Here is a 16606-nt window from a genome sequence, read left to right on the forward strand (position 1 = left end):
TGTTTGCTGATGTCGCGATGAACACTGACTAATCCGCAAAGCTACATATCCAGGACGGAAAGTGAAGATGTCAATGTTGAAAAGTCGGCTTCTCTCAGACTGCGCCTGCAGTCTCACGACAAAGTGGGTTATCCACCGACGTATCACACCGACTTCTTCTAATCCGTCATAGTTCAAAACCATTCATCAACATGATCCAAAGAGTGTCACTCTTGTGATCCATGGCAATGGCGAGAGCCGGACACAAGAGCAGTTAGCGTTGCTTAGCTTTTTCGCAGCCGCACTGAGGCCGCCATAGACTGGCCTCGTCTTTCCAAATGCTGAGACCTTTCTCAGGACAATGTTTACGTAGATGTCAAAGACTCGGATCCCGGCTGGTGCTTCTTTTCTGGGAACAATGGCCATAATCGTGTGGAACGCACGGCACGGTAGCCGAGGCCAAGGCGGTATCAGCTACCCCTATAAAGCTCTTGTCCTCGTGTGCCATCTTCTATTTTCTTCGGTCCAGAAGTCCAAGTCCAAGCTTCTGTCTCTCGTTTTGACCGCTGTTGTCCGTCCCACCAGACACTTGATACATCCGGCCCCCGTTCTTTACGGCATATCGCTTAACACTTGTAGAGAGAGGTTCACCATGAAATCTCTCACGTGGCTGTGGGTGGCAGTCGTCGCCCTGGCGGCTATCGCCTCGGCTCAGAAAAAACGCCTTTTGTTCTATGGCAGCGTGGAGTATAGAGAGTGGCAAGAAGCTGAGGATCTAGGCTATGAAGGTTAGACTCCGAATGATCCCTCCCCGACCTCTTAGCCCTTGCTAACATCAGGCGATTGGTCTCAGTTGTCAACGTCACCGATGCTCAGTGGCGCGCATTCACCAAGGAAGAGTTCGCCCAGTTCGCTGCCATCGTTGTCCAGGATCCTGATTGCAAATCACTTCCGGAAGTTGACAATCTAAGGTTGCTGGAAGACACCAAGACCAAATGGTCACCAGCCGTGAAGGGCCCCGTCATCCTTATCGGCACGGATCCCTCATTCCACGCCGCTGACTACCCAGGGGCAGTCTCGTTGATCCGGGGCGGTTTGAACTTTGCGGCATCAGGTAATGAGACGGGATTATACTTTTCGCTCTCATGCTACTATCAAAACGTCGAAAGGGAGATCGTCTCGGTACTGTCTGAATTTGGCGAATTTGAGGTGCGAGGCCAGTTGAGTTGCTACAACGACGCACATCTGGTGGCAAATTCGACGGCTCTTTTGGGAATCAAAGATGAAGATTTGAGCAACTGGTCCTGCAGTGTGCATGAGGTCTTTTCCAATTACCCCAAGACTGGAATGCGCGGATTCGAGCCCTTGGTGATCGCCCAGGGAGCTACCGGCGTCGGGAACTTGACTTTTGCAGACAACAGCACCGGAGTCCCTTTTGTCCTTACAAACAAGGCCACACCCATCGGATGTGGCAATGGGATATGGGAGTCCCGTCTTGGGGAGGAATGTGACTACGGCGACTCCAATGGTCATGATAACAGCACCTGTACCCTGTCTTGCAGGTGCATATATGGGGCGTTGGGAAATGGAACTTGTTCGACTGTTAACAACTCAACAAGCTCCTCGACCACTCGCGGATTCAGCAGCACACTTTTTACAAACTCAAGGTATGTTGCAACTTCAGTTCGTATATGAGTCTGGTTACTGATGATGTAGTAGCTCAACGGCTACTTCTACTACCAGCTCTTCAGTGACGGCAACGAGCGAGCTGCCCAACTCCTTTACAGTTGTCACCGTTGTGATCACATCCACCGTTTCTATTAACCCTTCATCCTCGTCTATCACCACAATCACGACAGTCTCCACCTCTACCATCTTACCTCTGACATCAGACTCCTCAGTGGTAAGCTCTGGGACGACAGCTACCCCGGGACCGTCAGTAACGACGATCGTCATCACTGCTACAGTGTCCATCAATCCCAGCTCCTCGTCTACAACGACCATAACAAGCGTGGTACCAATCTCTGACTCGGCATCAAACTCGGCAAGCACGTCGCCAAATTCTGGTTCTGAGGTTTCCACTGTTACTTCTGTTGTGACATCGTATGTATCCATCAATCCAAGCTCCTCCTCGGAAACGGTATACACTACTGTGTATGTCACCGCCATACCCGCTGGATCTTCTGCTTTCCCATCGATTACCCCAACATCTACAGCAAACAGTCCATCAATCTCCACCGTGACTTCGGTAGTGACCGAGGTAGTCACAGTAAACCCGAGCTCGTCGTCGACCAGTGTCTACACCACTGTCTATCCTACAACAATTCTTCCATCAACGAGCTCCAATGGAGGTCAAGTATTTTCATCATCAGGCACAGCAGTGTCTTCCTCAAGGCAGTATACAACCATCACTTCGGTGTATACCACACTGGTTACTGTCAATCCCAACTCGATTTTCACCTCGTACTACACGACGTACATTACAGTCCGTCTTGGACAGATTGCCACCACGGCTCCTTTTCCGAACTCCACGGCCCTTCAGACAGGCTCCGCTACGTCGACGTCCATCTTCAACGTGACCTCCAGCTCGATACTTGTCACTGTCATACCAACCACCAGCGTCTCCTCCCTCTCACTCTCCTCAGTCATCGTCACCGTGATTCCGACTTCGCTGAGCTCCACCGTGGTCAGCATCATCCCGAGCACAGCTATCGGAAATATCTCGCTGAGTTCCACCTTGGTGACAGTCCTGCCGATAACCTCGACGGCCGGCGGCCAGGTCAGCTTGTCGTCTTCCGTGGAAAGTAACTCTACAAAGCTCGTGACCGAGACTTTGTCTTCTACCGTAACTCTTCCCCAGCCATCTGGGTCAATGACATCCGGCGTGGGAGCCAGCTCGTCTGGCCTTGTTACGGAGACTGTCTCTGCTACTGTGACTGTTTCCCCGTCGTCGGGTTCACAAGCAATATCTGCTTCGGGAACTAGCTCGTCTGAGCTTGTTACAGAGACTGTCTCCGCTACAGTAACCGTTATCCCATCATCAAGCTCACAGACATTGCCAGTCTCGGGAACCAACTCTTCCGCCCTCGTTACTGAAACATTTTCGTCTACGGTGACTGTTGTCCGTCCATCGGGGTCACAGGTATCCTCAGACGAAGAAGCTAGCTCATCTGACCTTGTGACCGAGACTATCTCTGCAACCGTAACCCTTACCCAGTCGTCAGGCATCCAGCAGCCAACTTCAGACGCCAACGCATCAGCCAGCAGCTCGAATGATGCTGCCACTCAGACAGTGTCCTCGACCGTCACAGTCAGCGGCGCGACATCGTCAAGCGCCCAGTTACCGACCTCAGGGCTAGCAAGCGAATCAAGCTCATCCATAGGAACATCCACAGGAGCTGCTGCGACCTCCCTTTCGTCTGCCGACGCAACATCGGGAGTGACCACTGGGCTCACAGACGCCATATCTGCAACTAGTACTGGAACAAATACCGTCACCACCACGGCAGTCGTGACTAGGACCCCCTGCCACGGCGGTGGTGGCTATTCGCCTGTGCCAAGTGGCGCATCTACCTCTCTCACTGATGCGCTGTCTACGTCGCTAACGGATGCCGTATCGACATCGCTTACAGACGCCTGGTCTAGCTCGGTTACAAGTGATCTCTCCACTTCGACTCCAGGTCCGCAGTACAGCTCGCTTACCGATGCCGTGTCTACGTCAATTACAGATGCAGTGTCTACTTCAACCACCAATGTACAGTCTACGTCAGCTACAGATGCCATTTCTACCTCGATGTCGGACGCACAATCTACCTCAAACAGCTGGCTGACGTCGACAACCATGGCAATCGAGACCACTGAGGGTGCATTGCCCACCAGTGCAGGATCAACTTCCGTCTCCACTGGCTTTTCGACCAGCCTCACGGCGCCCTGGTCGACTATAACGAGGCCTCCGTTCACTGTTATTCCATACGAGCCGACGCCGTGTATAAGCTGGCTCAGCTACGTGACGGAAGTGTACGTGACTCTGACCACAACTTGCCCGGAGGGCAGCGTTAGTAAGTTCTTCTTGGCCACTTCAACCAGAAACCCAGGACTGCATGGATGACTAACAACTGCGGGATAAACAGGCACAACGACTCTGACTGATCGATTCACGACCGTGACGACGTCAGCTTGCGCCACTCCGACTGTTCCAGAGCCTTGCTACGGATGCGCCATCGGAGCTCCAGACGCAGGAGAGGTGGTTTCAGTTACTATGGTTAGTTTCTTCCCTTCCAAGTTCTTCGCCCTTCCATGTACGGCAATACGGGGTTTCTGGGAATGGTATTATATACTGACATATAGCCGTCGAATGGCTGCAACAGACTTCAACTGCAAGCACGGTGACTGTTCCGGGGGAGTCGCCCACTGCTGCCTCCGGTCCAGTGTTCGGTTTCCCTCAGGGCCCTTCGGAATCCGTGATCCCTCGAAAGGAGAAGGCCGAAGCTGACAAGGGCACCGTCGTCACTGCCGGGGCAGGCCGAGTTGACTTTGGTATTCTTGGCGGAGCCTGGCAGTATGCGTTGGCCTGCCTTGTTGGGCTTGTCATGTTGATGGCTGTTTGACAAAGATGATATCACTGCGGCGACCGCCTAGACTTTGTGTTTTTCCCCCCTTTTTTACAGTTTAACTTCCCTCCGCCGGCCATCTGATGCTTTCCAGCATGTAGTCTACGGAGATGACTTACCTTCTTTCGTATCCATTTTCTTTTGTGCTTTTGTATTTGACAAGAAAGAAACTGCCAGGCCCTTTTTGTTAGACTCAACAGCTGATAATGCTAAACTGGTCTGCCTGCCTATTGCCGTGTGAGTTGATTTATGGTACTTGAAATTATCGGTGTGTTCCTAGTCTGGTAATTGGGTGGCTTGGTTGATATCATACCGCTTTGGAACCACGAAACCCGCAAAGAAAACATGAGAATCACCACTGAGGAAACGGGGTTTACAAGTATGTGCCCTTTTGTTCAACGCCAACCATCTTGAGTGGTCCTTACGGATCTTGATAGTATCAGAGCCGTTAGCTGTCACGTCACCCAGTATTATACTTGTCGAGCATCACTCCCAGTGGTACAACTATAGACAGGTTTCTGGCAGTCCTATCGAAGATGACTTACACCGTAGACCCTAACCCTGATAACTTCCTCATCGAACATAACATCACATGATTAGCTGGACGATTTATGCTTAGCGCCCTTTGTGTGCGTCACTTCCCACTGAATAAATGCGAACAAGCTCGGCAATTGCTTTGCTTTTGCGCAACCCTCCTGAAAACTTTTTATTCACGAAGTTGTTTTTAGGTGACAGGAATGAACTTGTTGCTCATAAGACATGGCGAGTCTACCGACAACGTAGCTGGACTTCTGTATGTTTTTCTTTGTTAATTACATTTCCACCATAACAATTGAGCTCCTTGACTCACAGCAACAACCACTTTGCCCAACAACTCCCCAAAGCCAGGAACCCGCTGACCCAGTATTTTCCACCCTCACACCAGCGCAGGTTCTCGAGATGCCCCACTGACAGCCCACGGGGTGATCCAGGCGCGTCGACTGGGCCAGCACCTCGCCGAGCGCAGCGCAGAGATTGGCCCCGTCGTGCACATATTTGCGTCGGATCTCCAGCGTGCTTTGAAGACTGCCTTGGAAGTCGTCGCGGCGCAAAACAAACAGACCCATAGCAGCGGCAGCAGCTCGCCTGGGTCTTCCACCCGGGGAGATGATCCCGGCAACCGAGATCCGGGGAGCCGGCTGCTCGTTGTGGAGACGCTACCCTTGCTCCGGGAGAAGGACTTTGGGTCCCGCGAGGGTGTGGCTTATGGGAAGCGACGACGCGATCAGGATGACCCGATCCGGGCTGAGGGTGATGGCTCGCCGCTGATCAAGCCAGAAACTCATGAGCAGATGTCGGCGAGGATGGAGACGTTTGTTCGCGACCATCTAGAGCCGCTTCTTGCATCTCGCCTGACTGGGGAGGTGGGCCCGCGGGCTGAGACCGTCGTTGTTGTCGCTCATGGCATTATATTGAATGTCTTGATGAGGGTGCTTTTGGCTCAGTTTCCAGATGCCAATTCTGCACGTCTCGTCGATGACTTGGGGTCCAGGGATCCACTTCCCCGACCTACCGAGTTCTCCATTCCGTGGAGAAACACGGGGTATGCTGAGCTCAAGGTCACTCCATGCGCTTGTTCAGACACGCCGTCAACATCCAAAGCTTCGGAGGACGTTCCTGCTGCGCCATTGCTTCTCGCCCTGAGGGTCATCTCAGTAAACAATAGCCGCCATCTTGATGGGCTGAAAAAGACCCGAGGTGGGATCGGCAGCGCCCAATTTGACTCGAAGCAGAAAACCATGGACTCATTCTTTAGTCGAAAGCCCAAAGGTCCACCAAAGTGAGTAATGTACGCTTGCCGAATACTTGCAGCAGGAACATATCAAGCGACGATGTGCATATGGCTCTCTGAATGTGTAAATGGTACGTCTTGCATCGTTTCATATCTTTCCCACTACTTCAGCTGTGTGTGGCTTCCATGATGAGCAAAACATCCTTACAGACCTGTTCTGAATTCTTATGTTGACAAAAATTGTCCAACTGCTATCTGAAATTGCCTAAATCTATTCTTCATTGATTGAGAGACTATTGTATTGGGCCACTGGCTAACCACGCTACAAGTTCCTTTGAAGATAGATACAGTTTACGAAATGATCACGCTGCCTCTTCTTCTTGCTCAGACGGCAGCATATCCGGGAACCAGCCATACTCTTTAAAGTCGACCATTAGCTCACCCAGAGCCCCAGTTGTGACCGTCACACCCTCCGCCCTCAGTGCGGCAGCCTGATTCTGAGAACCTGATGGTGCAGATCTGAGTGAAAGAACCCGAAAGTGTTAGCTCGTCGTAGACTGGATACATAGGAGGGCACGCCTGGGGATGCAGATACGGACGGACCTTGGAGAGATAATACCCTTGGCATTGATAACCCGCTGCCAAGGGACGTTGTTGTGATTATGCACGGCGTTGTCGTCTTCTGAAAGATGCTTGAGGCACACTCCGACCTGACGAGGCCTCTGGGCTAAGCTTAGGGTTAGTAAGAGATGCCTTGATCTGAGATGGAACGTTTAGCATGTTTATTACGCTCTCCAACGAGATGGGCGATGTGGCCGTATGTAGTGACTTTTCCTGGCGGTATCTCTTGAACGGCGCTGTATACCGCGTAGAAAAACGCGGCAGCTTCCTCGGATTGAGGCATGGCAATCTGTCTACGTGCTTGAAGGCAATATTTGATTGTGGTTGATATTTATGGCAGCGTGACTCTTGATCAATTTGGTGATGTGCACAATGCCAAGTTAGTTATGCGGGGAAATCGAGACTAAGGTAGCTTCCGGTGAGATCAATGATTATATCAGCAAACGCTCTGTTTGCGATTTGGCAATCCGCGCAAAGACGAGGACAATAACCAATTTTGCGATGAGACTTTCCAGTGAGACCGCAATAATACACACTACGAATATAAAGGCCATTTTCTCATTTTTGGCAGGTTGATGCATGCCGAATTAATGCTGGCGCGAAAGCAACAAACCATTCAAGGAGGATGGTGAGAGAGCTGGAGAGAATGTGAAGCAAGAAAAACAAGCACTCAAGATGGGGAAATAGTCACAAGACAACGGCTTTAATATGAGTATGCAACCCACTTGAGTATTTCCTCATGACAATTTGTCGTATTTGGACAATCAGCTGTGCATTTGTGCAGCGGAGCCAGTGTGGCATACAGAAAAGAAAGGGCTGTATGTTATGACGTCTGAAAAGTCTTGGTAGGGCAATCACCGGATTATTTTGTCCTTTTTTTTTTTTTTTCTCTCTCTCTCTGGACACCGCCTTGTCTCTCGCTGTTTTGCGCCATTTCAGGGTCCCATCGGTTTCGTTATCTCCTTTGTGGCTTTGCTGGAAATTGCCGATCGATGATCCGATCCTGGATCCGCGCAAAGGCTGTGCCGGAGAATCGGAGTATTTGGATGAAAAAGAAAAGGCATAAAAGATTAAAAAGAAAGATAGCGTCAGCCCGAAGGCAGCAGCTTGTGTTTTTGTGCGATGGAAAAAAAAAAAAAAATAACATGTGCCTGTCAAATGCATGAGCTGAGAGTGGCTTGGATCGAAGGATGAAAATTATCCTAGACTAGACCTAGACCTAGTACTACCACTGTCAACGTCTTCTCTTTTTGCACATGTCTGTCAAAACAACAAAAAAAAAAAAAAAAACGCCTAGTGTATCAGATACTGCACCGACGCGTATCTTTGGTTCTTGGTTCTGTTTTAGTCTAAGGGGGACAAAATTTGGTGTGGGTGTCGGATTTGCACGTTAGGATTGGCTGAAGACGTTCTAAGTGGCGGGGCCCCCCCTATCATTGAGGCTTGGAAAGCGCAACCCCAGGACGTTTGACTGGTGTTACCCTGGAAAAAAGCATCCCCACAGTTCAAGACGTCATGCTCAACCACACAGCTTGAGCTTCTTTGACAGCTGGAAAGCTGCTATCCGTTAAACAGTTTTCCAGGCTAACAATTCGACGGCTTGCGAATGGTCATGCACTGTCCGTCCCACGTCAGCCTGGCCCCGTTGGTCTAGCCTGGGCGCCGTCTTGTAAGCTTTATATTACATAGTACAGTAGGGAAGAAAAAAAAGGTAAACAAGGGGGTGGAAGGAATTGAGTTTATTTTTTTATTTTTATTTATTATCTTTTCGATTTCTTTTTAAATGCTGGGCATCCTCGGCCTGTTCTGGTTTTTCTGGACTGGAACGGTCGCCATTGCAATATCGTACCTTTGGGCCACCGCACGTCACCACAAGCAACAACCACCATCGGCATCATCACCATCATTCTCAATGCCGTCCAGAATCACAACAGACGACAACGCCGGGCTTGACAGCCACGGGAATAACAACAACAATAACTCTGCACTTATGGGGGCAAAATGTGAGGGTTCGACTAAATTCTACGGCTCGCAGATTGGAGGCAAGTCCGTCATCAACTATAGCTACACTGACCTGCCGTTCCGGCTGCTTGGCTACGACATCTACTACTTTTTCCGCTTCGCGTGGGCTATTCCCTACGTCGTGCTGCCGGCCAGCGCGCCCTACCTGTCGGGCGACCTGGACGAGCTGAGCCCGACGCGCGAGAATCTGTTTTGCATCTTTGTGCACGCCATCCTCATCGTGCTGCAGCTGGGTTTCGTGCTGGTCCTGCTGCCCGTCATGGTGCTGCTTCCCGTGTGGACGGCTGCCATGTTTATTACCGCCTTTTTGGTCTGCAACAGGCTCATCTGCAAAGTGCTCAATGGTGATCAGCCCACCCTAACGTCGAATCCCGAGTATGCTCCTGCTCTGGAGAAGCATGCCCACGAGCAGTGGATCTTTGTCAATGGTGTTGCCGTCGGGAAGCACTGGCTTCAGAACAACCTGGACCGGCTCGCGCTGACTTTCAAGAGGCCGGTTCTTGGTATTCATAACAAAACGTAAAGTGCTTCGAGAATTGTTCCCTTTTTTTGGCTCTCGTCTGCTTGGTATACTAATGTTCTCGGGACGCATTTTCGTTGTATTTGAAACCAAACAGTGATGGAATCATTTTCGATATCGTAGAGTGCCTTGTGCAGCGCACTTTTGGCTACGCAACCGACGACGTGCGTTTGTGCTACGCCGCTGTCAAGGAGAAGCTGTACGATCCGCAGTACACCAAAGTGGTCTTGATACTTCACAGCCAGGGAGGCATCGAGGGAGGCATGGTTCTTGATTGGCTCCTCCAGGAGATGCCACAAGATCTTCTGGCCAAGGTTGAAGTAAGATGCCTTTTTGTTACACAGCCTTTTCCCCCCCTTTACTATGCAAGTGTTGTCAGACCTGACCCACACCCTCTAGGTTTACACATTTGGCAACGCCGCCAATCACTTCAACAACCCCCATCTCCACGTCACTTCGCAGGAAAACGCCCAAGCAAACCCCCTCGCGGCATCCATCGACGTCGCCGAGCCCACGGAGACGCTAGAACGCTCCGCCAGCAGCGACAACTCGGCCGTCGCGGCGCCCAAGTCCAAGAAGAAGAAGAACGGCGGCGGCGGCCGCCGAACCCAAGGCAACGGGGGTAGCAGTAGCAGCACTAGCAGTGTCAGCAACGACGCGCTCGAGAGCATGCTGACGCGCGAGACGTCTGCGCCGCGGCCGTCGGCCATCTCGGACCGCGTCATCGGGCACGTGGAGCACTACGCGCACACGACCGACTTTGTGGCGCTCTGGGGCGTGCTGCACTTTGCGACGTCGACCCCGGCGACGCTCTTCGTCCCGCGCTTCATCGGCCGCCTGTTTGCCCGCACCTCGGTCCGCGGCGGCCACCAGCTCTGCATGCACTACCTCGACGGCATGTTCCCGCTGCGCCGGGACGAGTCCGCCCCCGGTGGCTTCAGCGGCTGCATCGAGGCTGGGCCCGCAGAGGAAGGGCTGAATGATTTCATGGACAGCGAGGTCGTCGTCGGTGCTGCTGATGGTGGTGCCGACGGCACTGCCACGGTGGATGTCGCGGGCGCCGCGTTCAAGTCGAGCTGGGTAGGCGTCCTCAAGAACGAGATCAAGGGCCTGCCGGCTGCGGCGTCGGAGGCGGCCGACGAGGTCGAGGTCATGAATGCGGGTCAGGGCATCGGCAAGGGAGCCTCCCGCACGTTCAAGGTCAAGCAGCTTAGTCGGCTGTGGCAGTATCGTGATGGCAGGAGCCCCGAGGATAATGTGGCTGGTGTAGATGGTCCTGTTCGTGGGAAGACGCTGTGAGTTGGTTGTTGGTGGTGGGGTAGGTTGGGAGGGTGAGTTGTTGTTGTTGTTGTAGCTTTATAAGAAAAAAAGATTTGTTTGATTGAAATGTATTAAAGTACGGGTTGTGTGGTTGAGAAAGCATGTTATGTTATAGAGGGGGTTTTTTGTAGGGCGTGGGTTTGGAATTATCTAGGTCTTGATATTGAAAGAAATTTGGAAAGTGAGGCGTATCTCAGTTGGTCGGACATAAGATATAAACAGGTACCTAGTTGAGAATGATGTTGATAATCATCACGAGGTGGCAGCCGTTTGGGCTTCATCAAACGTCACGAAATGTGCGTCACGAGTACAAAGGCGTGTTGCCAGCCTACGACAAGGCAAGATGCAAACAAGCTAATGACCGTTACGAACAAACAACCTCCCTTCCCTCCTTCTTCCTCTCACCCCTCTTTCCCTTTATAGCCAACCAAAATCCGACACCTTTCAAGACCGGTCCTATATCACTTTCCCACCTCGGTGGTCGAGTGGTGTAGAGATTGCTATGACCGCTTTGGCTCCGGCCTCTTAGCGCAGCGTCGTCGTGAAGGTCCAGACAAAACCCTCTTGGGTTTTTCGATGGGTGTTCTCCTTCTTGTGGCTTGGAGTTTAGTGGGTCGGTGCCTTCTGGGCGCGCCTCTCCCTGCTCTTGAATGGATAAAATAGCCTTGCTTTTTTGGTGGTTTTATTTTATTTTATAATCACCGTTGGGGCGGGAAAATGGTCAAAGTTGGGTTTGGGATGTTGGTGGATGGTGATGTTTGGATGTCCTGATGTTGCGCGGCGTGCTCTGGTAAGAGGTCGTTTGCAAGTGGTAAACCGCCAATTAGGGCGTGATTCAGAAGGCTGCGGTTCGAACTTGATTGGGGACATTTTTTATTCTCGCTGGTTTCCTTTTTATTCTTTATTCGGACTGGTTGCTTCCGTTCCTTCCTCCTTTCCATATCATTCAGCGGAGTAAGGATTGCGTGGGCTTCGCTCACCACGTGCTCCAAACGTAGTGTTCTTTACTCTACCTCGTCGTTGTATGTCAAGTTTCTCGGCTTCTTATCGGCTTCACTGGCCCTTTTCTGATCCGAGGATCTGGCAAACTCGATGCGCAACTGGACAAGAGTTTTAACGTCGATTGTAGCGTTAAACAAGTGAGGTTATTGGGAAGGTACACTCACCACGCCACTCCTCACTCCACTGACGCTTTCCCAAACTATTAAAGCATTTAAAAAAAATTGCAATCGCTTCAGTCGCCACGGCCAGGCTGTTCCCAGCCAGCCGGATTCGGATGCAGCTTACTATTACGTTCGTTGTTATAAAATCCAGAGAATTGGCCTGACCGCGTAAGGCAGGGCGGCGGGCAAATTAACGCCGCGACTTTAAATTTTCAACTACGGTCTGTTAATATTTCCAGTTTTATTTCAACAACCATATAATCTCAAGACACAAAAATAGCAGTAGTAAAATCTCCAGATTACGAACTATGCAGAAGTGCAGTAAAACTGGGCTTTGAATCAATGATAGGATGTGTAAATTTTGTTCAAAGATTGTTAATGTTATACGTGATGGTAGAGGGCGGACCTTTCCTCAACCAATATCGACATACATACAGTATTAATCGCACTTGTAGGAGAATCCAAGTATAATTTATAATCTGCCAATATTTACAATTATATCTCGACATTCATGCAGTTTCAAAGCATGAAAATAGCAGCGACCGAATCTCCTGAGCTTGAAATATGCAGAAATGTAATATAAATTGGTATCGAACATATATTACTAATCTCCTAATACCTGCTACAATAACGTCGCCCCCATCCCAGCACTCTTTTACGCACTTAAATTTGCATTTAAGGGTTGATACTTGTGCAACTTTCCCAAGAAAGTATCAATATTAATCAAGGGGCTGTTTTCCCTCTCTCATCGCCTTAAATGCCCTATCAAGCGTCACCTCCTGGTTCGGGTGCGTGATGGCCAACCTCCTCTCGCCCGCCCACCCAGCGCGGTACTCCTGCTCGGTAACCCACACGAAGTCCTGATGCTCTTCGGGATCAAGCTTCACTGTGGGACTACAAGTTCCGCCTCCCTCCTGCTCTCCACCAACCCCATCAACCCCCACCTCAACCTCAAAGGTAAGCTTCTGGAACGTGCGCCCGTCGCTAGCCCTAAACTCGTAAAGGTCGACCAGCCGGCGCATACGAGCGGCGCTCAGTCCCGACTCCTCGCGCAGCTCACGGGCCGCGGCTTCGAGGACTGTGCGGTCGCGCTCCGCCTCGGCCATGCCGCCGGGCGTCTCCCACAGGTTCGGCATAAAGTCGGACGCTGCGCGCTGGATGAGCAGCAGCCGCCCGGAGGAGTCGGGATGGAAGACGACGGTGCCGACTATGAGGGCGTTCAGGCCGGGTTGGGAGCTGATGTATTCGGGGATCGAGACGTTGTATTGGAAGAGGGCGGGTGGGAATGTGAAGTTGGCTTGCGGAGGGGTTGGTGATGTATGGTTTGAGGACATTTTTTTTGGGTTTATTTTTATTCTGATTGTTAAGAGGGTGGTTGTGTGATTTAGGTCCCTAATACCTTTAAAACTGGGAATATACGCAGCGACTGTATTATATAAATGAGAGCTTAGATTTGTTATCTACCCCCCTCTATGTACCTGTGACTCATTATGTTGGCTCGATACGATCCCACAGCGACTGAACCTGTGCTAGAAGGTAACTGTTGCTGTCCCAGTATCAATTTAGACATATCAAAGCAAGTCCACTGTCTAATAGAAACTGTCTAGGCAAAATGTACATTCAAATTGGGTGATTCCATCAACCCCAACCCCATGCACTTGCTGCTTTGTGATTACTCCAACAGTCACAGCGATCAATTTTACAAGATCGGGTCAGACTCTCTGACTACGAAACTCTAAACTAGTTTTAGCAGATACTCAATCTAACTGTTGCTGCCTGATATGCACGAGGACGATCGGGGTACATCCTCCAATCAGACAACACAATGACCCGGGAAGCATACCCGAATATTTTCTCGTCAGTTGCCAAATGTTGAGTTGTTCATGTATTATCGATATATTTGGGCACGTTTCTTTATTCAATATCAATTTTCGATTAGTTCTATAGATAAGTAGCTGTAGTCAAGACATAGGAAAGCAGCTGCTTTCAACAAGAAAGCATCATAAACTCATCAGGCACCAAAGTGCATCTCAAGCAAACTCCCCAACACCAAGATGCGAGCTCATAAGCTACTGCATATCATACAAAGGGTATAATAAACAACAAAGGAAAAAAGAAAAGCGTTAAGGGGGTGTGGAGAATAAACCTCCTCAGTCTGTTAACAATCACGCTCCGTTGCTGTCGGCGTGGCGCTTGCCGTTGGTGGCAATAGCCTTCTCGCGCTCAACTGCAGCCATGTCGTTGTTCATGCGTCCAAACTGCCACTCGGGCAGCGTGATGCCAGTCTGCTCGTTGATGGTGGTCATCAGCGGCGGTAGCATCTGGTAGACGTTACGCATGGCCTCGATGCCACCCTGGCCCTGGCTCGAACCTCCCTCGGCCGCGCCCGTGTTCCACACGCTGATCTTGGGCTGCAGACCCTGCACGGCCTCGGCGTTGGCCTTTGCCAGCTCGACGTACGTGCCCTTCTCGATCATGAGGTAGGCGAGCAGGCCCTGCGGCCCACCGAAGGCCTTTGACATTTGCCCGTAGGCCTCGGCCATGGCCATCATGGCCTCTGCCTCCTTGGTGCGCCTGGTCAGCTCGGCCTCGGCGCGCTTGACGGCGGCGTAGCTCTCGGCGTCGGCGTCGAGCCTGGTCCGGTCGTAGTCGGCACGGGCCTCGGCCTGGACGGCGTAGGCCTTTGCATCTGCGCTCTGCTGGGCCGACTCGCGCTCGATGGTGGCCTTGACGACGTCGGTGGCGCGCAGCCTCTCCATCTCGGCCGCCGCCTTCTTGACCTGCACCTCCTTCTTGAGGTCCTCGTCCTTGGCCTCGGTCTTGCGCGTGGCCTCGATGCGGGCGATCTCGACGTCTCGGTTGAGGAGCGTCTTTCGCGTGGCGAGGTTGGACTCGGCCTGGGCGCGCTCAATGTCTCTGTCCACCTTTTGGACCGCGGTCTCGGCGTTGATCTTTGCAATCTCACGCTGCTCCTCGCCCTTGCGCTGGGCCTCGCCGACGTTTCCGCGCAGCTGCGCCTCGGCCACGTCGATCCTGGCCTGGTTGGTGGCGCCCTCGTGGGCCTTGCGGGACAGCGACTCAAAGTAGGACGAGTTGGGCGCGTCCTTGAGCTCCTTGACGTTGGAGTTGTAGATCTTGAGGCCGAACTGGGCCAGCTCGCCGCGTATGTTCTTGAAGATGCGGCGCTTGAACACCTCGCGCTCGGTAAAGATCTCCTCCATGGTCATGCTCGACACCAAAACTCGCGTCTCGCCCTCGATGATGCCCTTGACGATGTTTTCGAGGAACTGCTGCGACCCGGAGCTCTTCTTGCCCTCGTTGGCCCCGTCGGCCAGCAGCATGGCGTACTTCATCAGCGCATCGCCCCGGTCCTCCCGCGCATCCTCGTCGCCTTCGTGCTCCGGCTCGTGTACGGGCTGACCCTTGGAGTTTGCACCGCGCTGGTTGATGTCTGGACCGATGGTGAAGACTACCGGAAGCTGGAAGGAGTTGAAAATATTAATATAAACGAATACGCTTTTTCAGGATCATGAATTATCAAATTTATAAACACATACCTGGAAGAGCAGCTTCTCCCTAGTCATGGCTTGCAGATTCATTGCATAGTCGTGTGGCTGCACGCTGAAGCGCATGCAGCGTTGGAAAGGGAGGACCCATGATGCCTTGGTGATGCGAATGCTCTTGATTCCCATGCCAGTAATGGCAAGGTACTCATCGGGGGCGGCAACACGGTAGGACATTTTGAAGGTTGTGGTGATGGAAAGGGGCTGAAAGAAGGTATCGAAGAATAATAAGTGTACAAATGGCGAGTGTTGAGCACTCAGCCGGGTATCAAAACGTATTGGGTATCAAAGGTGTTGGGTATCCTGGGGGTTGATGATCGAAAAAAAAAAAAAAAGAAAGAAACATATAAAGCACCGAATAAAGTTAGGGGAACATGTTGTACTTATAAATGAGACAAAGACAACTTTCACAGCCACACATGCGTACCTACCGAACCAATTCACCTACCTCCGGGTCAGGTACCTACCTAGCTAAACAGACTGATCAACAAACTCTACAGATGATGGTTCGGCTGCGGGTGGCATGGCATGCATGTTAGTACTGAGGCTGAGTGGAAAAAAGAACTAGCTCCAACTGTCAGGTGATTGGGATGGGGTTTGTGTAAGGCATCCTAGCTTTGCCAGCCCGGTAAGCTTAGTTAGAGTTGGACCCTGTTGCAGACAGTCTTTTTTTTTCGCCTTGGGCTCATCCTTTGTTCTGTGCAAAGTACATCTACCGGTCAGTCGGAGATGCTCCACCGATGGATGATGGCAAGAGACATGAGCGGCTTTGTTCGGTAGAGCCAAACTCCATAATACCCCGGATCCCTGGGCCCATGTCATATCATACCACCCATTGCCCTGCCACTAACTCCCGAATTAGGCAGCACTTAGGGCCGGAAATACTGCACGTTGTCTGTTTTGTGCCGCTAACCGAATGGTCAAGGTCAAGCATTCGCTAGTTCTAGTCCTTACTGAACTTACATAATTCGAATCTTGTACAGTACGAGGGAGAAAGAAAAAAGGGAGAGCCCCAAATTGTCCATTTTCCATTTTCC

The 16606-nt window shown here is 51.4% G+C and overlaps 6 protein-coding genes across 6 annotated transcripts; 3 read left to right on the plus strand and 3 right to left on the minus strand.

Moving 5' to 3' along the window:
- Positions 1-631: 631 nt before the first annotated feature.
- On the plus strand, positions 632-4586 carry PgNI_08446 (uncharacterized protein; the record flags this gene model as incomplete). The annotated part of the gene is made up of 5 exons (XM_031128443.1): positions 632-767; positions 833-1646; positions 1723-4037; positions 4110-4240; positions 4347-4586. The coding sequence occupies 5 exons, from the start codon at positions 632-634 to the stop codon at positions 4584-4586; spliced, it is 3636 nt and encodes a 1211-aa protein (XP_030979303.1).
- Positions 4587-5254: 668 nt separating this feature from the next.
- Positions 5255-7610, plus strand: PgNI_08447 (uncharacterized protein). The gene is made up of 3 exons (XM_031128444.1): positions 5255-5382; positions 5515-6491; positions 6705-7610. The coding sequence occupies exons 1-2, from the start codon at positions 5327-5329 to the stop codon at positions 6410-6412; spliced, it is 954 nt and encodes a 317-aa protein (XP_030979301.1). The 5' UTR covers positions 5255-5326; the 3' UTR covers positions 6413-6491; positions 6705-7610.
- Positions 6723-7264, minus strand: PgNI_08448 (uncharacterized protein; the record flags this gene model as incomplete). The annotated part of the gene is made up of 3 exons (XM_031128445.1): positions 6723-6879; positions 6964-7087; positions 7150-7264. The coding sequence occupies 3 exons, from the start codon at positions 7262-7264 to the stop codon at positions 6723-6725; spliced, it is 396 nt and encodes a 131-aa protein (XP_030979299.1).
- Positions 7611-8625: 1015 nt separating the features above from the next.
- On the plus strand, positions 8626-11125 carry PgNI_08449 (uncharacterized protein). The gene is made up of 3 exons (XM_031128446.1): positions 8626-9522; positions 9621-9843; positions 9923-11125. The coding sequence occupies exons 1-3, from the start codon at positions 8765-8767 to the stop codon at positions 10820-10822; spliced, it is 1881 nt and encodes a 626-aa protein (XP_030979297.1). The 5' UTR covers positions 8626-8764; the 3' UTR covers positions 10823-11125.
- A 1600-nt stretch (positions 11126-12725) lies between these two features.
- PgNI_08450 (uncharacterized protein) lies at positions 12726-13340 on the minus strand (the record flags this gene model as incomplete). Its single annotated transcript, XM_031128447.1, has 1 exon — positions 12726-13340. One exon carries the CDS (start codon positions 13338-13340, stop codon positions 12726-12728), a length of 615 nt encoding a protein of 204 aa, XP_030979201.1.
- Positions 13341-13915: 575 nt separating this feature from the next.
- On the minus strand, positions 13916-16106 carry PgNI_08451 (uncharacterized protein). The gene is made up of 2 exons (XM_031128448.1): positions 15564-16106; positions 13916-15485 (listed from the first exon to the last, which is right to left on the minus strand). The coding sequence occupies exons 1-2, from the start codon at positions 15744-15746 to the stop codon at positions 14172-14174; spliced, it is 1497 nt and encodes a 498-aa protein (XP_030979202.1). The 5' UTR covers positions 15747-16106; the 3' UTR covers positions 13916-14171.
- Between the last annotated feature and the right edge of the window lie 500 nt (positions 16107-16606).

Source organism: Pyricularia grisea, assembly GCF_004355905.1.
Source record: "Pyricularia grisea strain NI907 chromosome V map unlocalized Pyricularia_grisea_NI907_Scaffold_6, whole genome shotgun sequence".
NCBI lineage: Eukaryota > Fungi > Ascomycota > Sordariomycetes > Magnaporthales > Pyriculariaceae > Pyricularia > Pyricularia grisea.

Bases quoted from the DNA above. Each gene is read 5' to 3' on its own strand.
- PgNI_08449 (XM_031128446.1), top strand. From the start codon at position 8,765: ATGCTGGGCATCCTCGGCCTGTTCTGGTTTTTCTGGACTGGAACGGTC. The intron at 9,523-9,620 runs GTAAAGTGCTTC...GAAACCAAACAG, and splicing joins CTTGGTATTCATAACAAAAC to TGATGGAATCATTTTCGATA. The intron at 9,844-9,922 runs GTAAGATGCCTT...CACACCCTCTAG, and splicing joins ATCTTCTGGCCAAGGTTGAA to GTTTACACATTTGGCAACGC.
- PgNI_08447 (XM_031128444.1), top strand. From the start codon at position 5,327: ATGAACTTGTTGCTCATAAGACATGGCGAGTCTACCGACAACGTAGCT. The intron at 5,383-5,514 runs GTATGTTTTTCT...CCCTCACACCAG, and splicing joins GACAACGTAGCTGGACTTCT to CGCAGGTTCTCGAGATGCCC.
- PgNI_08451 (XM_031128448.1), bottom strand. From the start codon at position 15,746: ATGTCCTACCGTGTTGCCGCCCCCGATGAGTACCTTGCCATTACTGGC. The intron at 15,486-15,563 runs GTATGTGTTTAT...AACTCCTTCCAG, and splicing joins GGGAGAAGCTGCTCTTCCAG to CTTCCGGTAGTCTTCACCAT.